This window comes from Misgurnus anguillicaudatus, chromosome 4 (assembly GCF_027580225.2).
Source record: "Misgurnus anguillicaudatus chromosome 4, ASM2758022v2, whole genome shotgun sequence".
Lineage (NCBI taxonomy): Eukaryota > Metazoa > Chordata > Actinopteri > Cypriniformes > Cobitidae > Misgurnus > Misgurnus anguillicaudatus.
The window spans coordinates 14,420,993-14,442,900 of NC_073340.2; the positions used below are offsets into that span (position 1 = coordinate 14,420,993).

The following is a 21,908-nucleotide window of genomic DNA, read 5'->3' on the forward strand; positions in this document are numbered from 1 at the left end:
CTGTGGCCTTTGATCATAAAAGCAAGCGATGAGGGCAAATCTGCTTTCATGGAAGTCATGGATTTATTGAAGGAACTGAGGTTACACGATGGACGGAGACACATTACTAATTTTTCAAGATTATCAAAATCCTAAATTCCTGGATATATATATAAAAATATTTTTTAATAAAATAATTATAGAAAATATGTAGTTTACACTCATGGTTACAACATGTGTTTAGTTAAACATGTCCGGTTCATTAGTCTTTAATCAGTAGGTTGTAAAACTATTCATTTTCTTCTTTTATAACATTCATCCAAACATTTCACATGTGTATGCTAAGACTTTTAAAGTTTTAAAGACTATTTTTCTTTTTTATGATCTTGATACTGCTAATTTCACCATTTACCAGATTGACCAGAAATTTTAGTTCTGCAATATTATTTAACTAATCTGTCAAACTTTATAAATTATTTTGTTTATTATCATTACAAAAACTTGTACAGATATACAAAAACTCCAGATACTTGCAGCAGATCTTCTCTTTATTGGCTGAATTCATAAGACTACAAAAGAAACAAAAAACCTGCAAAATGTCTTTTTAACTTATGAAAGTGGATTTGTGAGTGGCACACAGCCACAGTCACCATCATGTGCGAAGAGAGAAATTGAAGCACAGTAGATATTTCTGTGCAAACTGCAACCGAGATGGCACCCATGCCACTTTGTAGGCATTCACACTTGGTATTATTCACATATGCTTCATGATTTAATAAAAAAAACAAGGGGAAAAAATGCAGCCAAACATTTTAAAAGCCCAAGCTAATTTACTACAATAGTGGGAAGTTTGCTGCAGGAAAGGATGTGCCAAAATAGGTGGTATCTCACAAAATGTGCAGGGTGCCGTCAACAACAACTGTAAACAAACACGCGCTCGAATAAAGTTTCACATTAAAGATAGTGGCAGTGATTTACACGCATTTAAGGACACAAAGGCCTCTGTTCAGACTGCTTTTGAGCTAAAGGGGAATGGAGCAGCCCGTTTCCACAGCGGGTATGAAAAGCCAGACCCTGAGGCTTTGTTTTAAAAGAAATGTGTCTCTTAGGTCCAATAAACATCCCAAAAAGGGTTATCAAGTTATGGCTGCAGATGTATTACAAAGAAATGAACCAGAATGGCTAAAAATGCACTAAAATATGAGCAATTCATAGAAAAGAAACGTCTCTTTCACACACACACACAAATGCACCACAACAACTACATTTTCTACAAATACATAAAGATGTTTACATACAGACCGACACACTCCAAGAGGGCATATTTCTGTCCAGCACACACATATGATCGCTCAGATTCACAGCAATCTCATCTTGATGAAGACAGCTAAAAAAGCCCTGCACTGATTTGGTGTTTGGAGTAGAGGAGGAGGAGAGGTAGAGTGAAGGAAAAGATGAATATGCATGTTGCAGTAGTTGATGTTATTTTTTGGCTTTGCCACCCTTGGCTGCGTTTCGTGGAGGAGTTATAGGTCTGCCAGAACCAAATCCAGCTGCTCCACTGTACGAGAGCATCTTCTTCTCAGCCGGTTTCAGAATCTGACAGAAACAGGAAATGTTATAATTCATTAATCAGAGTCAGCGCATGAAAGGCTATGACCAGGTGGTTGTTATTGAATAGGCATGATACATTCAAAAGTTTGTTAGTGATAAAAACTATAAACATTACAAGTGTTGTAGTCAAGAAGACCACCTAAACCGAGACCAAGTCATGACCAAGACTTTACAAGGTCGAGACCAAGTCAAGACCAAGACCAGTGCAAGTCACTGTATTAAAACACTTATGATAAAATGTGGAATATGCATATGATTAGGCACTTCTTGTCTGTGTGTGTGCATGCCATCAGAGAAGTTGATAAAATAATCAAAAGCACTGCAGATATGTGGGAATTTATCTTTGTCTATAAGCCAATAAAAGTGAACAAACACTAAAGAGCTGAAATCAACTTAACCATTTATTCTGAACTGTCTTTCCGTGGCTTGCCATCCACGTTTTTAGTAATAAAATAAGAAAAACTGTCATTGGGAGAAACTTAAACAATGCTAAAACACTGCCAACATCATATGCCAAACCTGAATAAACTGCATAAAACTAATGATAAAAAATAAATTTGTGATGTGCCATCAGTTGTGGTCTTGACCGGTCTTGAAATAAAATTCAGAGTCCTCTTTGTCTGAGATCGAGTAAAAAAACGGTCGATTCCAAGACGAGACCAAGACCTTTAAAAAAATGATCTTGAGACCGGTCTCGAGAACTACAACACTACATTACAACGATTTGAATGCACTTGTTCTGATCATTAAGTATTAAACAAATATATTAAAAAAGACTGGGAAATAAATTATTAATGTAACCACAACCACCCAGCTCTAATTTAGGCCATTGTACAAACAGCAAAGACAAATCTGAAACGAGCACATGAGGGTTTCATCGACACTCATCATAGCACCTGCGTTGTCAAACTCCCCACAGTAGTTTGGTGCTGAGAAAAGTGTGACCAGCTGCCTCTTAGCGAAGAATTCATAGCCATCTTCTACAACCTGTTTAGAGCATAGGAATTATGTTTTAAAAAGCTGCACAAAAATAACAAATTTTAGTGCTTGGGGATCAAATTATGTATGAGACAAAAAGATAGACAAGTTAAAGCAGTTGTGCTTGAATTTTTATTTGTTTTTTTAGTCATAAGTATTACAGCTTAACTAATTTGAAAGTGTATTAAAATAGACAATAATGACTTTCTCAGTTTGTTTGTGTATGCTGTGGGTTTCTACTGATAAAATATTTCATATAAAATATTTCACAACGTGGACTGTGGAAAAGCAGCGTTATAGAGAAAGTTAAAATACAAAATATTTCCCTTTAAGCTAACTACAGGCAACTGTGGCAAACCGTAAAAATATACAAGAAAACTTTTTGATTAACTGCCACAGTTACCACCACAGCAACAGTATGTGTTAATGTACATTTGTTACTTTTTACCACTAAGTGCAAGTCTCCTTTAGCAATAGAGACTCCATTATCAAACAGATTCATTTAGTTCAATTCCTTCTATTTTAATGTAAAATAAGCATTATGTTTAAATTGCGTACCGATGTAGATTAACTGAGCACATGGTGACAAAAACGCGTCGTTTAAATGATTGGTAAAAACACGGTTTTGTCGTAGGTTCACCGCATGCACAGGTGAAGCCTATTGATGAAAACACGTCATTATTCAGGTCTTGTCAGTTCACACGCACCAGCGCAGCGCGTACACTGACATAAATTGTAAAAACTCATTCAAAAAACTTCAAATGTCATGCTTTTGGGGGTCTCTGGTGACATCTGCTGGAAAAAAATAGTACATGAAATAACTATGGCTAATAGATGGCTTTAGTACTTACTGACGGCACTGACTGACCTCTATAAACCAATATTGTAACAAAAATTATAAAAAAAATACTATTAGTTAAACGGTTGAAGTAATTTGTGTATGTTTGTTTAAAATTAGTTCGAAATTACTATTTTTGGCAGCACCTGTGCTCCTAATAAAAAATAAAAGGAACAATCAAACGAATATACATTGTGACACCATATAACTAGGCGTGTCACGGTTCTCCAAATCCTCGATTCGATTACATTTACGATTCTAAGGTCGCGATTCGATTCTCAAAAATCACTTCTATTTTGTATGTGATTAATCTTTGCCCAGCACTAGTTATTATTTTGTTTTATGGTGCTACTTAGCTGTATTTTTTAAGGTATGAAGGTTTAAATTAGGGATGCTCCGATCGATAGGCCGCCGATCGTAATCGGTCGATAACGGCATTAAATGACGCGATCGGCACTCGCTAAATTTGCCGATCTCATGAGCCGATCGTTCTGTTTACTTTTGTCATCATAGCATTCCTGATGCGCCTGCAATTAGAGACCATTTTACACAGTGCGAGGACACAGGACGCGCTCCGGTCCTCAGTGCGATGCGTCTTCGCATCCCCATCAAACAGCGTATACAACACATATCTATCGTGGACAATCGCATCCTCATGCCGAAAGTTTATTACTTGCATTCGTTTTAAAGTTTTGAAGGTTTAAACTTCCATTTTCCTCACAGCTGCTCTTGTTTGCGGACACCCGCCGCACGCATACAAAAACATAAAAAAACCGCATAAAACGGAGTTATCTCGTTTTGCAACGAAACTCTTTAAATATTTACTAAAGCCGTTTGTAATACTTCACTTTTGGATCAAATTTGTACAAACACTTTAAATAGCTTTATAATAAGTTGTCTATGTTTCTCACCTGGTGGGCCCTGCATATGAGGTCCATGTCATGTTTGTGAAGGAATTTGGCCACTACATCTGACCCAAAGGTAAAGGAGACACCACGGTCATTCTCTCCCCAGCCCATGACATCTTTATCAGGGTCAGCCCACAGCAAATCGCACAGCAAACCCTGGTCAGGAACATCTGTGGGCCTCATCACACGTCGGATCTGCTCCATAGACTGTAGGTCTGGAGAAAGACCTAGAAATAAAATGACAGACATTGTAATATGCTCTGGCCCAATGACACTCGAGAAAGTTGACAGAACTGCCGCATGCCAAATGTTTATCATGTGCTTGTGTTTTTAAGCCTTGGCAATTCTTGCGACCATGATTTAACGAGGCTAATGATAACCATAATAACAGAAAAATAATTTTAATTAGGCGTTTTAATTTCCCACACACATTCGTTCATGGCTGTTTCAGTTATGTAAAGCGAAGTTGTATTGGAACATGATTTGATGGATTAGTCTACTTGACTTTGTCTCCATTTCTTAGCCAAGCTGCATAAATTGCATATCAGGCATGTATAACACATCTCAGCTGTGCATTAATAGCTAAATAAAGTCAATTAATTAAAGCAAAGTAAGTGTAAAGTCCCGTTAATGAGGTCGCATCACTCCGCCGTCATATTTGCTGTGCACGTTGGTTGTTTTTGCTTCCTCTCCTTAGAGGCTGTGACGAAATGCCAGTCCAGCATGCAATTCTCAAATAGATGGCAGCATTTATCGGTTAATCTGATTTTACAAAACCAATACCCGATAATGGGAAAATGTTAATATATCGATTGATCTCTAAAATGAGCTAATAAAATATTTCAAATCAAGACTCATGTCTTAAAATGTACTCGTGAAATAAGCTGGATAAATATCAAAGAGAGGCAGTTGTAATTGCATATAAAAAGTATATAAAGTCTGACACACACATACCTCCATGACAACAAAAAATCTTTTCATCCACGATAGCAGCTACTGGCAAGCAGTTGAAACAGTCTGTGAATGTCTTCCAAAGCTTGATGTTATAACGCCTTTTACCTGCCAAAAGACAAAAGCTTGTTTAGAGATGGTGCAACACACTATCGTATTCTGCCTGGTCATGTAACTCCAAAGGCATTAAAATCTGAGGCTAAAGTGTGGAGATGAAGGCCAAAAAAGGACCTAATTTGTACAACCAAACTGCAGGGACTACTTATAACAATACAGAATATGGAGGGTAAATGCATTCGGTTATGAACACGGTCTTTACATCTACAGCTGTAATTTTTTAAAATAAAAATGCACAAATTCTAAAACAAAACAGGGTGCACATTGTAAGATTATGACCAGGATTTGGCCATGTCAGAAAGTTGTGAAATCCTAAAAGATTTCTATAATCCCATGGAAAAATCTATAATCTTTGATAGTTTGGCGTGTTCACTTAAGAGATTAAAAATGAATGCCCACTGTGATCAAACTTTTACTCCAACAAAATTCTGTAAGCATCAGAGGTTTTAAGAGTCCTACAATGTGGCTACTCCTATGACAACATTATATGCAAGAAGACTTGACCTGAGTTAAATGTCATAATATTTCCATTTTCAATGAGTCTGAGAACTGAGATCTCACACTGAGACATTGCTTACAGTTGGGATTGTATTTGTAAAGTCTGACATGCAGCCATCCCAAAGGACTATTTAAAACCAAACAGTGTGCACTCGGATTTAGTTTCAAATCTGCAGCTGTGCAGCGTTGCAACTGCGAAATAGCGCAGACCAACAGAACTTGGCCACAAATTGTTCTTTCATACTTACATTCATCATAAAATCCATATATTCTATTGATAGAGGCACATTCATGGTTTCCTCTGAGAAGAAAGAAGTTCTCTGGATATTTGACTTTGTAGGCAAGTAGCAAGCAGATGGTCTCCAATGATTGCTTGCCTCTGTCTACATAGTCTCCAAGAAACAGGTAGTTACTCTCTGGAGGATAACCTCCATACTCAAAGAGCCTGAGCAGGTCATAGTACTGACCATGGACATCTCCTGCAGACAGAGATCATCGTCAGTCACTTCAGAAGACGACCGCTTAAGTCTATGTAAAACTTAAGACTGAGCATTTAGGTCTAAGCAAAAGGTTTGCAAAAATTTTACCGCATATCTTGAGTGGTGCCTCCAGCTCCAGCAGTATCGGCTGACTGAGGAAAATTTCCCGAGACTTTAAACACAACCCACGGATCTCGTTTTCTGTTAACTGGACATTTTTACCAGGTCTGGAGCCCTTAACTGAAAATAAATAAGATTAAAAGGTTATAAGGGACCTTCTTGGCAGCATGCATTGAAAATAACATTAATACCAGTGCTGAAAAGCTGGAAAACAAACACAAAAGGTGCATAATCTCTGCTGCCTTCAAAGAAAAATTATAATTCATCTTTGTTGTCCCAGCTTGTCACGTTGTATCTATTATGTCTGTTTTGGGATGAGTTTGTTGGTTCATCATACACACGCGCGTAAAAGTTAATACTTAAAATCAAAAGTTGTAAGCTTGTTTGTTAATTTAAGTTAGTTCATGCAGAATGATTAACACGAACGAAAAATGGATAACTTAAGTGTTTTGGCGTTAACTTACATTAACAAAAATTAATAACACTGTAAAAATATGCCGTGCATTTTTAGATCATAAGCAATGCATTATTAATGAATGTTAAGTTAATAAATTAAACCTTATTGTAAAGAGTGACCGGTTTTAGTTTGTCTTATCGTTGTAACGTTAGCATGGTGTCTCAAAAATGGAGGGTTCTAACGTTAGTTTGTTGCTTATCTTGGGAAAAAAAACTGTGAAATGTATTTGCTGGCATAACATAACACAACATAACATAACACCAAACAATGACACAATGTTTACATGCAACAACACATTAAAAGTATTTTAAATAATGTTGAAAATCAATTTAACGCACTGACAAAATCGAAGAAATTACTTTGAACACAAAACGTTTGGTCAGATTGACCAAAAAAAACAGAATTTTATCAAATAAAAATCACACATCTATTATAAAAGAACAGTTTAATTAACCTCCAATAGACGCTGAATGATAGAGTCGATGTTTAATTTGTCCGATTCAGCCATTTTGTCGCTCGCTGGAGATTAGCCGGCTAACAGAAAGCCAGGAAATAGGCTAAACAAGGAAACCGCCCAATATAAATACACGACAATAACCTAAAAAAACACGGATATTTAAACGCGCACACTTCTGATAATATTCCTGAGTTTATACTATGGTATTATTGCCGAGAAAAACCACTTTGCAGTACGTTATTTGAGGTAAACTAGGACGGCGACCGCTGACGGTTGTAGGAAGCACTCGAAGGGCGGGGCGGATCGTAAACACGTTAAAGATTGGTTGCTGTATGCACATGACGAGGCTTCAAATCACCCACAAGAAAAGCCGATTGGTCCTCCCGTGCGTCACTCTTATCTGAATTTTCAATTTATTAAAACATCTTTATACATTTATTAAAACTTCATATATTAGTATGTAATAATATTTGTCGTGTAAACATACACACTGTATTTTTATTGAGTGTGTGTGCGTTGTAAACATCTACTTGATATTAAATAATAGCTTTTTACATTTATTCACGAATGGCGTAATTAATAACTAGTTTAAAAGAAATACTTAAATTACAAAAAATTAATTTGTTGCTAAATATTCAATCTATCCTGTTTATGGAAACATAAATGTATCTTGTGAGGCGTGACGTATCAATGACGCAATCAAAATGCGACAGTCGTGTTGATTCATTCCAAAAGAAGGGAATGTGCCAGTGCTGACGCGGTAAACTTTCCAAATTTGCCAATTGATACAAACAAAGATGCGTTATGTTTTTGAATAGTTAACCTGTTTGACCATGAAGTTACTCCATAAAGACATCGAGAAGGACAATGCAGGGTAAGTGTGTTTTTTAACACATGGGTTGGGTGTCAAAACAGTTGTCGGCTGCTTCAAGTATTTGGTGGTACCAGAAACCAAAAGTGATTGTTGCATTTATATACCATGGTATTTATATGGTCCTCCACGCTATTTTGAAATAACAAGATCACACAAACAAATTATTAAACAGTTGTGCTCATGTATTTAAATCCGTTTAAAAGCGTACCAGTAGTGCTAAAATAGAGGGTACCATCTATGACCCTAAAAGCCTCTTTGCAATATCAAAGCATAGCGAACCCAACCATTAACAGGGGGTGTCACTGTGACTGAAGTTACAGGGGGTGTAACTTCTAGGAAAATAACACTACATGAAAGTTGTTATTTAAAATCAATGTTTTATAAAAGAATCAGGTTGTGCTATATTGTGAATTTTAATTTACACAACAATGAACATTAAGAATATATTTCATGTATAAAAATATGTGATTTATTTCTGTAAATTCATTTATGAGAACTCTGAACACCTAGAGATGAACACCAGCTCTAGTTAGATTTATGAGTATGTCTAGTACAAACGTATGATTTTTTAAGTTGCCTGTTGTCTATATATACTTAATTTTCTTTTCTCTTTCAGTCAGGTGACGCTCATGCCTGAGGAAGCAGAAGACATGTGGCACACCTACAACCTGCTACAGGTGGGCGACAGCCTCAGAGCTTCAACCATCAGGTGAGACACACAAGTTTATTAATTGCGTTTCACTGTAGATCTGTCTCGGTTTATCTCGTCACACACACGTCAACAGATTCTCTTGTTACAGTATTGGTCCATTGTACTTGGTGTTATGTTTTGCTCAGTAATGAGAATAAACTTATGTCACAAACAGGAAAGTTCAGACGGAGTCCTCCACTGGCAGTGTGGGCAGTTCACGTGTACGCACCACACTGACTTTATGTGTAGAGACAATAGACTTTGATTCACAGGCCTGTCAGCTAAGGGTGAAAGGAACCAACATCCAGGAGAACCAGTATGTCAAGGTTAGTGGACAGTGCACACCCTTAGAAAGTTTCTCAACCAATCAGAATGAAACATTCAACAGCCTTGTGGTATAAAATAAAATCATTGACTCTCAAGCATAAATCATGTTTATTGCAATGAACTTAAAAATTTAAATCGTCGGGGCTAGGTGTTGTACCAGTGTAATGTAATGAATGCTGTAATGAAGGTATAGACGCAAAAAATTAAGAATGTTGCACAAAGCCAATTTCCAAAATAACACACAAAGTAATTAATTAAATAAATACATTTTAATATTTCACTGCTACTTCAGCACACTTCATATTTTTTCCCATTCCACAAGCTTTGCATTAGTGTTATACTTACATTTAAAATAATGTTTTAGGACATTAAGCAACGTATTTAGTGAAGTCATCATCATTACTTTATTTCGGTGTTTATGTCACAGAAGCAATAAAATGTGTTTTGTTTCTTTTGTTGTGTCATATGTAGATGGGCGCTTATCATACCATTGAGCTGGAGCTTAACAGGAAGTTTACTCTTGCCAAGAAAGTCTGGGACAGTGTAGTATTGGACCGAATTGGTAATGTGTTGGTTTGTTTTGTTGTTTTACTTGACTAGGTTTTCTTTTTAAAATATATACATTTTAAAGGGGCCATGGCATTACAATCTGACTTTTTCCATGTTTAAGTGGTATGATTGGGTCCCCAGTGCTTCTATCAACCTAGAAAATGTAAAAAAAGATCAACCCAGTAACTTAGTTTTGGTAAACCATTCTCTACAAGCACATGAAAAAATAGGTCGTTGAAATTTGGCTTTCCTTATGATGTCATAAGGAGCTCTTATTATAATAATACCACCCCTTAATCTGCACTAACCAACCGCAGCACTGCCATTTAATGCAGAGAAAAGCACAATTGAGTTTTAATTGCAAGCAACAACCATCATTTTGATTAGTGTTTGAATTTCATCAGCTCATTTGCATTTTAAGCTGGGCGTACACGGTGCGAATTCTGACGGTCGGAACGTCGTGAGCTCTCGCAAACGACACGAGTGAGTTTATGCGAAAATAATTCGGACGCAGTCACACACGACAAGATTTTACTGTACGACTTGACGAATTCTGACGTAAGCATTTTCGCAGCTGTGAGTGGCAGAATGTACAAAAAAACCAAGAAGAATACGGCAAAGATATTGGCTTAAGTGCAGAAAACCGCCTGGAATTTCTGTTCTTTTGTATTTCTGTTTATGCATTCCGAAATTGCAATATAGGTCTATAGCTGTTGCGTTGAAGGAAATTCTCTGGCAGTGGTTTTTCGTGCTAGCGCATATGCGGTTTTACCGTCTTAATATATCATGATTGTAAATATCTATATTGCTATTATTAATGTTACATATATATATATATCAGCAATGAGATAAATATATAATATATATATATATATATATATTATATATATAGCTTTTAAATATGACCGTTTAAAAAACAAATTCAGTGGGCCTATTTATTTATTTGTAAATGCAGAATGAGTAGCAATGAGATAAAACGCAAGGTAAGCTAACACGTCTTTCCCTTTATGATTAAATTATTAAGACAATACATCTACAGCTAAATATTAATTTGTAAAACGAAAATCATTTAATTTAATATAAAGCACATTGTCTAGGCTTGTTTGCATTGTTTTGTGCAAATGTACACGGAACCTCGGTCAATGCGGGGTATTGAAGTAAAAGTGAGCCCGCAACATTTGTGCTCCTGTAACTGTACAAAATAAATGCCATACAGAAGTCATTTCATATTAATATATTCCATTTTTTCAGTAGTTAAATTAATACATAGCAATACAAATATAGTATGAAAACAAATGAATCATTATTTAAATAAAGTTTCAGAGATAAAACGACAAAAAAAGATGTGAATGGGAAGGACTTGCGTATCATATGCACGCCAAAGTGGAATTTTGTTTATTTTTATTTATACGCAACCTCAGGAGACTGGGTAGCGATAGCCTACATTTTTAGTCATTTAAATATTCTCATCATTTCAGAACAAGCTTAGGCTACCATAACAACTTACATTGGGCTTTATCTCGTGTTCCTTTGGTCGAAAATATGTAAAAAAAAAAAAAAAATACTGAACAAAAACCTTTAAGCTCACTTGTTAAAGCAAAAGCTCTATAATAATGTGGAAAATGTCGTCTCCGCGTATGATCATCATGTTTAATGTAGTCTCTTGTTCGTTGACAATTTATTTTGCATTTATTATACCTGTATAAAGTGTAAAACAATAAATGCATATCTTATTCACCTTATTCCGCCACGCCCCTTTTTAATTCTTCGCTCTTCCGCATTTTGTCAACCGCCTTCCGCTGCTATATGGCACAGTGCATTCGGTGGTTAGTTTGGTGGTTAGAAGATTGTTTGTAGTTCACTATAACTTTAGTGAAATGACAAATATCGCTACTGCTGTAAATGTTTTAAATTAGGAACACGGTTAAAACTTCATATGACGCTCGGATAGTCTTATATTGTCCCATCAATCGTCTCGTGGTTAGACGATATGAAGCGGCCGCGGCAAGTAACCTGGCATATTTAATTACCTCATCCTGTCAGGAGTTGATGGAGCAGCATCGAAAATTATTAAAAGTATGTATTTACACAGTGATTTCGTCTTTTTTAAAGCAAATGTGCACCTTAGCCAGTCCAATAACTATTTCGTTTTTATGTATGATAGAATTCATTTGCAAACTTGTCAACACTTATTCCTTCAAATCAGGAGACTTAAATCCTTTTAAGTGGAATCTACAAAGCTCACATATGGTTTAAGAAATTCCTTACAGATACTATATGATCACATTGTAAAGGTTTAATATAAATGCACAACATCATATCACATTGTAAAGGTTTAATATAACTGCATGGCAGGTAACATCTGATCACATTGTAAAGGTTTAATATAAATGCACAACATCATATCACATTGTAAAGGTTTAATATAACTGCATGGCAGGTAACATCTGATCACATTGTAAAGGTTTAATAAATGCACAACAGCTCACATTGTAAATGTTTAATATCACTGCATGACATCTGATCACATATGAAGGTTTAATGTAACTTTACAACAGGTAAAATCAGGTCACACTGTAAAGGTTTATAAAGATAACTAGACTAAGAAACAGCTAACTTTTCAGCAAGACCACCCTGCAATAAATTAAGACACAGCTTTATCGGAGTCATCAGGAGCTGATTCCAAGTGTTTATCTGGAAGCTGTTGGTGTATGTACTGGTAAAGTGCTTGGTGACTGTGTAATGGATGCAATATAAACCCTCTGTAAAGCTGACAAAGATGGTTGTTTCTCAGCAGAGATATGTACATTTGTGCCAGCTCAACACATTGAAGCAGTTTCTCGGACAGGGTTTACAGGACTAGGCCTTAATTATATTAGGACATTTTAGTTTTTACAAACAATCCTTACAAAAAAACAAGACTGATGCGCATCTTGTGACAAAACAATGGCACTCATATATGTTGAGGTATGTCAGTAAAAGGTGTTTTTAAATTATTGTAGCTCAAATATGCATTTTAGCCTGGGACCAGGATAAGCCCTGTCTGAGAAACCGCACCATTGTTTTCCCATATCAGATGTAGGTTGCTTCAGGTTGATTTGTGATTTTAAAGTGTAGTTGTGGTCAGAGACGGATGGATCCTCCCATTGTGTTTCTGCATCACAGTTTAGGAACATGTTGATTGTATCATCCTCACAGTTGTCCACTGCATCACTACACATCAATGCATCTGTGAAAACAATATAACCATAAACAGTTTTATGTTAGTATTTTAAATAAACTTGCATCATGAGAATTAATATCTAAATGGCACCCATACTTAAACAGAACAGTGTGTAAGAGAGAGATGCATTAAAAAGAGACAGTAACATTATACACAAAGCCTTTAACTTCAGTGTTAAATAATACGTTGTGTAATAGGTCATTATCAATATCTGAATGAGAAATGAACTGACATTCTAGCATCTGAAATCTCAGTAACTTGTAGGAATCACGTGGGCTACTGTAAGAATGCAATGTACTATAATATCTCGTTGTACTATCGTAAATATATAAATATTGGTGGACAATTAAAACCATTCAAAATAGTTGCATTAATAAACTAACGTTACTGATCTTAATTGTATTTGTAGAACGGACTTCACAAATCTAACTTTAGACAAACGAGCACATAGTTAGCTAAGATAGCTTACCTGAAACTGGACACCTTTTCAACACCCGGCGTGGTTTAAAGTTACCGGAACATCGTAGTCGAACCATTGCTTGGGATAAGGGTGTTCCTCAGTCGGCTTCCCGTCCGTTAAAATTGGTAAGAAACAAACATAAAGGCGCTTGAATGAACTTTTTAAGCTTAACGCGTCGCCTTCAGTCACTGCCTCAGCTGCTCTTCTTCTATGCGGCCGGAAGTACGTTGACAAACTGAGCGCAATGGCGCCGCCCTTGTTGTCGTGAAAAATAAGGTGAATAGCCTATTAAACATGGACATTCCGTTGTTTTTTTATTCTCTGTCGCGACAGCCCTTTTAATATCCATTCATTTATGAAACTGTACTACAGTGACTTCGGCACAGCTTGGATTACACAAAAATTGCGACATTCATTGTCCATCCTGTACTATTTAAACCAGTGGTCTCTGCACGGAGTCTAATATTTTTTATATTCATTTATTACATATTTTAGTTGGCTTATTTTATGTTTAGATTGTAAATAATGATAAAACATATTAACAAGTAAAGAAAAATCAACAGTATTTCAAAGTAAAACAAAAAAGTTTTAATATCAAAAAGTAGCCCTCGTTTTATGCATTGTGCCTAATCTGCACTCTCTCTTTCCGCACACATCCAAAGCTGTGACCGGACATCACAATAACACGTATGACAGGTTTTTCGGTCAAAGAAGCTGATCAAGAGGTCGTCACTGAATGGACCTGTCATATTTGTCATGATGTCCGGTCACCGGAGTGTGTGTGTGTGCGCGAAACATAGCCAGCTATAGAGTTGTCGTCCAGATTTGAGGTAGCAATGCCGCATTTGTCTTTCTTCTTGTGTGTTTTGTACAATTTGATTGGTCAACTTCAAGTGCTTTGCCAGATCGTCTCGTTCACCCGCACCAACACTACGAATTTATACCGACAGCTCCCGAAGTTTTTTGACATGTTTAAAAATTATCGGGAGGTCGTAAGGTGCTCGTAACCTGCTCGGCTCGGCTCGTAATTCCTCTCACACGGTGCGAGCCGCGACCATACGAGCATGAACGATTTGCTCCCGAGAAAAAAAATCGCCTTTAAAGGACACACCCAAAACGGCACATTTTTGCACACACCTACAAAGTGGCAATTTTAACATGCTATAATAAATTATCTTTATGGTATTTTGAGCTAAAACTTCACATATGTGCTCTGGGGACACCAAAGATTTATTTGACATCTTAAAAAAGTCTTGTGCCATGGCCCCTTTAAGAGAAATGTTTCAATCCTGTAGGCTTAATTTCAATTTCTGTATTATTATTTATTTTCATAAGGAAAATGTTTATGCTGTTCTTCTCCATTAAATAAGAAGTAGAATGTGTGCACATCCAAAAACTTTTAAACACAGGTGCTCGATCACAAAAATAAAGTAATACAAAAACAAAGAACTGCTGTTGTTCTACATACAAAGTGAATAGGAACATTAAAGTTCAAATATATCGACAGAACAAACAATATTTCTGTTGTCCAAATGTGTGTGCTATTGTCACATCAGACTGAGGTGTCCTTTAATGATTTTTGAAAAAGCAATAATTCACCAATATTTTTTCTTGTAGATTACCCTTAGGCCATCACAGATGTATATGACTTCTATATGCCCTATGACTATGTTAAATCTTGTATTAAATGTATATGACTTTATATTTTAATGCTATCATGCAATCTTATTTGGGGTCAACATGGTGACGCTTTAGAAAGCACAAACATCCATCATAAAATCCAAATGACTCCAGATGAATGCGTATTTTAATATAAATTTGTGTTAAGCTGAAGAAAGTAAGTCATACATCTAGATTTAGGGATGAATAATGATTAATCGCGATTAATCTAAAGCAGAAAAAAGTTTTTGTTTACATCATATATGTGTATCAACTGTGTATAATAACTTTGTATACATAAATGCACACACATGCATGTATGTATTTAAGAAATGTTTACGTGTGTATATACATTTGTATATTCATGTATAATTTATATTATATATAAATACTTTATATATATATATATATATATATATATCTTCTTTCTTAAAAGTGTACATGCATGTGTGCATATTTATATATACACAATTGTTATTTACAGTTGACACACATTCTGTATATGATGTAAACAAAAACTTTTCTACTATATATATTTTCTACTATACTATATATTCTGCTATAGATTAATCATGATTAATCATTATGCATCCCTATCTAGAATGGCATGGTGGTTCGTGAATTATGAGAGAATAATATTTCTTATATTTTATATTTTGGTGAACTATTTCTTTAACATCTTGAGGCACCAATCACTTTCATTATATGCCGGAGAGCAGTGTCCTGAGTAGATGATGATAGATTTTTGGATGAACTACCCGTTATTTTTGATCTGCCTCATTACTGGTTTATTTGGACTCTTTTTTTCCATCTCAATTTACAGAACAAGCATGTGATCCTGTTCAGAAAGCAGATGTAGCTGCTGTGGTGATGCAGGAAGGTCTGGCCAACCTGGTTCTCGTGACCCCAGCCATGACTTTGCTGAGGACAAAGATTGAGGTCACCATTCCACGCAAGAGGAAAGGCAGCTGCTCCCAACATGACAAGGTGAATATAAAATTTGGTATTTTTAAAGTGCCAGAGAGATACAATATTGAAAATTGCCTGTATTGCAGTGTGTCATGTAGCAGTCCAACAATGTAAACCATGTGCAATGTAGTTCAACCAAAAAGTGCACGATTAATAAAATTATTGGCTTCTAAAGTAGGGAGTCGACTATGAACAGCATTAATAAGTCATATTATTTTTTAATCTCCCGCCTGTTGTCTTTCAACGTATGAAGGCAATACTTATAATACTGTATAATCTTCACCTGTCTGCGAGAAACGAAAACCATGACCTACCTTTAGACACTTTCGCTAGTTAGTGTGTTAACATCATGTCGAGAAGACACTGTGTTTTAAGCTGTAAAGGCTAGTTTTTGTTGTTTTCATTACCAAAGGATGAAGATGTGAAGAATCAGTGGTTAAAATTACTTTTTTTAACGTGGGATTTGCTAAACGTTTGGCCATGTTAGATGGTTCATCAGTACCCAGTTTATTTGAAATAACATGCGTCTCCTAACCACAACCTGTATTATGACTACGTTATGGGGCGGTTTCCCAGACAGGGATTAGACTAGTCCTAGACTAAAATAAATGTAAGAGCTGTCCAAACTGAAAACAACTTGCACTGACATACCGGTATCTTAAAATACATCAGTGCCCTTTGTTTTGTCTCAAAATACACACAAGTAATGTTTTTAGTAAGCCATGTTTGTTAAAGGAAAACACCACAGTTTTCAATATTTTACTATGTTCTTACCTCAGTTTAGACTAATTAATACATACCTATCTTTTTTCAATGCATGCATTTAATCTTTGTACAGCGTGTCGTGAATGTGTTAGCATTTAGCCTAGCCCCATTCATTCCTTAGGATCCAAACAGGGATGAATTTAGAAGCCACCAAACACTTCCATGTTTTCCCTATTTAAAGTTACATGAATAGTTAGTTACACGATTAAGTATGGTGGCACAAAATAAAACGTGGCGATTTCTTTTTTTAAGCTGATAAAAATGAGAACTATATTGTATGGTCTACTAGATATGCTGAATAGTGTTTTTTACAGTATATGAAGCTGTGTAAAATAATAAACATTTCATAGACGTTGTGATCTCATTACATGCATGTGCTATGTAATTTAATTTGAACTAATTTAGTTTATGATTTTATGAGTCGTCAAAAATAAATATTAAAAAGTTTCTATGCAGTGTGCTGTAGTCATATACTAGACATTTTGACAATGCCATTTGGCGTTATCTGGGTACAGGAGATTAACATTATACCAGTAACTTGGTATAAGCACCTCTTGTATTATTGCCTCGATATGACAAATCACTTTATTGTGTCCTAATTTAGTTTAATCTTTGTAAGTTGTTTTAGATAAAAGTAGTATGTTATTTTGAACATAGTCAGTGTTTTCCAGTTTGAATAGATGTTATGTTCAGATCAAGTATATGTAAGATCAGTTTTTGCTGATGTGTTCTTTTTCAGGCCTTAGATCGATTTTATGAAGCTGTTATGCAGGGGATTTTGAGACACTTTAATTTTGAAGGTGAACTTTCCTTCTTTTCAGTATTTTATTTCACATAATAAAAATTATAACAAAAATGCTGACGTTTGAGTATTATGTGTTTCTCAGTCGTAAAGTGTGTTCTGGTGGGTAGTCCAGGCTTTGTGAAAGATCAGTTCATCTCGTATCTCTTCAAAGAGGCTGTAAGACAAGACTGCAAAATTCTGCTAGAAAACAGATCTAAATTCATGTTGGTGCACTCCTCATCTGGACACAAATACTCGCTTAAAGGTAAGAGTTCATTACACTTTAATTCTCAAATGTAATTAAAATCCACTCAAATTGTTGCAAATACTGCTTCACTTGTAGCTTGGAAATTAAGCAGATTGTTTTGCTTTTAAAGAGTGCAAATATATATTGCATTTATTTAGACTTTTTTTAATTGCTACCCCACAGATTTGTTGTATATGTTGACTTTATACCTCTGGATATGTTAAGATGAGAATCATTTTTAAGTAATATTTTTCAAAACACTCAGGACGCTGTCCCAGTGCTGAACTCTCCACACGTTTGTAAATTCTTTATCTCCTGTTTGTTACAAATAATTTTTTTTTTTAATTATTAAGTTTTTCCAAATATCCCAACAAGAAATTATTTATTTTAGGAAATTTGTTTATAGGAAATGTCTCAAACATGAAATAATGCAAAGTATCTTATTTAAAATTTGTAATAATGTAAACAACATGTTTAACAGTTGTCTTAAACTGCTAATTTGCACTAACATTCTGCCACGCATGATATTTTTGAGATACCAAAACAAAAATGAGTTTTTATTTAACACTAAAAATGCATCTTTATCTTTAATATTATTTTCACAGAAATTCTGTGTGATCCAGCAGTAACGTCTCGGCTGTCTGACACAAAGGTGCCTACGTTTGGATTTGTACATGCACATTCATATAATTTTTTGTACATTACTATTCAGGTTTTCTCTTTATCTCTGTTGTTTTAGGCAGCTGGAGAGGTGAAAGCCCTGGAGGATTTTTACAAGATGCTGCAACAAGAACCAGATAGAGCTTTCTATGGGTAATTAAACGTTATCTTTATAAATACAGTCATTAATATAGAGAAAAGTTAATCTACTTATTGTCAGTACTTGATGTCAATTACTGTAAGAACCATTAACCATTAATTCAGATTTCCATGATGTCATTTAATTATACTTTCTGTTCTGTACAGATTGGCTCATGTGGAGAAAGCAAGTGAAGCTTTAGCTATTGACATCTTACTGATCAGTGATAAACTATTCAGGTATTTTTAAAGTAATTTTTAATCAGTTTTATAGATTCAGCAAATCATTGTGTGTCTGGATTGTATATGCCTTCTTATTCGTGCTCAACAAATATTGTAAGTTTATATGAATGGCTTAAAGTAGGGATGCTCTGATCGATTGGCTGATAATGCTTGCTATGCTTCTAAATGAATTACGGCGAAATGCCGCTACATCCAAAAGCCAGGGGGCACTCTCGTGCAGAAACTCAAAATGCGCTGTAGACGAAGAACAATACACACACAGCTATGATGACACGCAGCTCCAGGAAATGTCTTAAGGATATATTTATATTGCTGGTCTTCAAACCTTTTCAGGTATTTTCATGATAATAAAGAATATGTTTAATAATTATGTTTGACGAGAGTTGCTTTTTCAAATGCATGTTATAAACGACTCAAACTAATAGTGATTTCAGATCGATAAGGACTTACTGATCAAAAGCCGTAGTACATGAAATAGCTGTGAATAAGATCGGCTGTCCGATTCAGAATAGTGTACGGCCACGTATTTTTAGTGGAGATCGGCATTGATCGGAGCATCCCTAGTTTAAAGGGATAGTTCAACCAAAAATCAAAATTCTGTCATCTTTTTCTCACTCTCATGTTGTTACAAACCTGTAAAAATTTCTTTGTTCTGATGAACACAAAGGAAGATATTTTGAGAAATGTTCATGGACCACATTTACTTCCATAGTATAATTTGTTCCTACTATGGAAGTGAAAAGGGTCCACGAACGGTTTGGTTACAAACATTTCTCAAAATATCTTCCTTCAGGTTCATCAGAACAAAAAAATGTATGCGGTTTGTAACAACCTGAGAGCGAGTAAATGATGACAGAATTGTCATTTTTGGGTGAACTATCCCTTTAACCGTTAAAGAAAATAAATGACACAAACATTTTTCTTTTTTATCATTGCAGACATCAGGATATAGCAACTCGCAGCCGATATGTCCGGCTGGTTGACAGTGTACGAGAAAATGGAGGAATTGTCAGGATTTTTTCGAGTAGATCATGATCTTTTACGTGAAATGTGACATCTGACACCAATAACAAGACCAATACATATTTTTATCTTTAGTGCTTCTGTTTAAGGATATTCTCAAGTCTGCATGTATCTGGAGAACGTAAGTTTGTCTTTTAAACTCTTCATGGGAAAACTATGAAATGTTCATTTAGATTCTGACACGTTGGGATTTGTCTCTGTAGAGTTGAATCAGTTGAGTGGAGTGGCGGCCATCTTGAGGTTTCCCATTGCTGAGGTTTCTGAGGCTGAGGATGACAGCAGCTCAGATGAAGACTAACATTATGACTCTCTTTGGACTGATATATAGGATATTACATGAAATATCAGAAACACATTTCCATTTAAAGACTGCGGATTTGACTGCAGTTGTAGGACAAGTCACAAAAAATATTGTTTAATATATATAATTATTTAGCCGTAAAAAGAAAAGAATACTAAGGATGATTTGAAAATACTAAATAATACATTAGTATGCCACTAAAGTCACACACCATATACAGAGTAAATGTTCAGATCTTTTGGAATATACCATACTCCAAAAATACAGCATTTTGTGTCTTTTTTGATTGGCTGATTTGGTTTGTGAAGGTGGGCACTAGTGCCTAAATTTGTCTATTGATCAGATCAACAAATATATTTAAAGGAATGAGAATAGTTTTGTCATAATAAACTAAACAATTGACGTAATGTACAAGAAAGTCCTAAGTTAAACTATTGTCAGCAGCCTCCCAGCAGTTGTCAAGGGGGAATAATGCATTTGGGGGTGCAGAAAAAGACCCTGTGAGAAAACCAGGTTTAGGCGAGAGGACCAGCTCTTTTCTGACACATTACAGCTGCAATCTGTAACAGACGATAGAGACACGGTGTTACTGATTGCAGCTATAACTTACACTGCTCTAACAGTAATATTTATTATATTTATGCAAATTTAATTATGCAATACTAAATATATGCTATATAGAATATTGTGAATGCTATGTATTATACAGTGAGGAAAATAATCATTTGAACACCCCGCCACTTTGCAAGTTCTCCCAGTTAGAAATCATGGAGGGGTCTGAAATTGTCATCGTAGGTGCATTACCAACAGTAACCTTGGAAAAGGTGGTCCCAGCTCTTTTCAATGACCAGCTCCTCCCATGTAGTTCTGGGCTGATTTCTCACCTTTCTTAGGATCATAGAGACCCCACAATGTGAGATACTAGATGGAGCCCCAGTCCGAGGGAGATTGACAGTCACGTTTAGCTTCTTCCATTTTCTAATGATTGCTCCAACAGTGGACCCTGCTTGGCAATTTCCCCTTAGCTCTTTCCAGCCTTGTGGAGGTGTACAATTTTGTCTTTAGTGTCTTTGGACAGATCTTTGGTCTTGGCCATGTTAGTAGTTGGATTTGTTCTGATTGTATGGGGTGGACAGGTGTCTTTATGCAGCTAACCTCAAACAGGTGCATCTTAGGATAATAAATGGAGTGGAGGTGGACATTTTAAAGGCAGACTAACAGGTCTTTGAGGGTCAGAATTCTAGCTGATAGACAGCTGTTCAAATACTTATCTGCAGCTGTATCATACAAATAAATCATACATTGTGATTTCTGGATTTTTTTTTACATTATGTCTCTCACAGTGGACATGCACCTACGATGACAATTTCAGACCCCTCCATGATTTCCAAGTGGGAGAACCTGCAAAACAGCAGGGCGTTCAAATACTCACCTTCCTCACTGAAATTTAACCAAGCTAAGTGCACAGAAACTGTTCAGTTGACGCTTGGCAGTCATCAATTTGCCAGCATGAGGATGGGCATCATGCCAAACTGGAACTGAGCCTGTCTGTCTCTGATGTCTTTGGGGAACCAAGGATGAGACAAGAAAACTAAAACG

The 21,908-nt window shown here is 35.8% G+C and overlaps 2 protein-coding genes and 1 long non-coding RNA gene across 4 annotated transcripts; 1 reads left to right on the plus strand and 2 right to left on the minus strand.

Annotated features, from left to right (window-relative positions):
- Positions 1–506: 506 nt before the first annotated feature.
- ppp1cab (protein phosphatase 1, catalytic subunit, alpha isozyme b) lies at positions 507–7,727 on the minus strand. Its single transcript, XM_073866763.1, has 7 exons — positions 7,389–7,727; positions 6,471–6,598; positions 6,132–6,362; positions 5,272–5,376; positions 4,321–4,544; positions 2,443–2,580; positions 507–1,575 (listed from the first exon to the last, which is right to left on the minus strand). The coding sequence occupies exons 1-7, from the start codon at positions 7,445–7,447 to the stop codon at positions 1,462–1,464; spliced, it is 999 nt and encodes a 332-aa protein (XP_073722864.1). The 5' UTR covers positions 7,448–7,727; the 3' UTR covers positions 507–1,461.
- Positions 7,728–8,088: 361 nt separating this feature from the next.
- On the plus strand, positions 8,089–20,575 carry pelo (pelota mRNA surveillance and ribosome rescue factor). 2 transcript variants are annotated; one of them, XM_073866762.1, is made up of 13 exons: positions 8,089–8,270; positions 8,887–8,979; positions 9,137–9,287; positions 9,760–9,850; positions 16,003–16,166; positions 17,653–17,713; positions 17,801–17,962; positions 18,550–18,596; positions 18,684–18,757; positions 18,911–18,982; positions 19,924–20,002; positions 20,102–20,129; positions 20,212–20,575. In XM_073866762.1, exons 1-13 carry the CDS (start codon positions 8,230–8,232, stop codon positions 20,304–20,306), a joined length of 1,158 nt encoding a protein of 385 aa, XP_073722863.1. In that variant the 5' UTR covers positions 8,089–8,229; the 3' UTR covers positions 20,307–20,575. The 2 variants fall into 2 exon arrangements, with proteins under 2 accessions (XP_073722863.1, XP_073722862.1); XM_073866761.1 differs by having other exon boundaries at positions 19,924–19,996; positions 20,096–20,129.
- LOC129444667 (uncharacterized) lies at positions 12,119–13,806 on the minus strand. Its single transcript, XR_008644559.2, has 2 exons — positions 13,530–13,806; positions 12,119–13,066 (listed from the first exon to the last, which is right to left on the minus strand). It is a non-coding gene; the product is annotated as an uncharacterized lncRNA (long non-coding RNA).
- Positions 20,576–21,908: the final 1,333 nt, after the last annotated feature.

Bases quoted from the DNA above. Each gene is read 5' to 3' on its own strand.
- ppp1cab (XM_073866763.1), bottom strand. From the start codon at position 7,447: ATGGCTGAATCGGACAAATTAAACATCGACTCTATCATTCAGCGTCTA. The intron at 6,363-6,470 runs GTAAAATTTTTG...CTCTGTCTGCAG, and splicing joins GGCACCACTCAAGATATGCG to GAGATGTCCATGGTCAGTAC. The intron at 5,377-6,131 runs GTAAGTATGAAA...GTCTTTTGGCAG, and splicing joins ATATGGATTTTATGATGAAT to GTAAAAGGCGTTATAACATC.
- pelo (XM_073866762.1), top strand. From the start codon at position 8,230: ATGAAGTTACTCCATAAAGACATCGAGAAGGACAATGCAGG. The intron at 17,963-18,549 runs GTAAGAGTTCAT...TTATTTTCACAG, and splicing joins ACACAAATACTCGCTTAAAG to AAATTCTGTGTGATCCAGCA. The intron at 20,003-20,101 runs TTTTCGAGTAGA...TGTTTAAGGATA, and splicing joins ATGGAGGAATTGTCAGGATT to TTCTCAAGTCTGCATGTATC.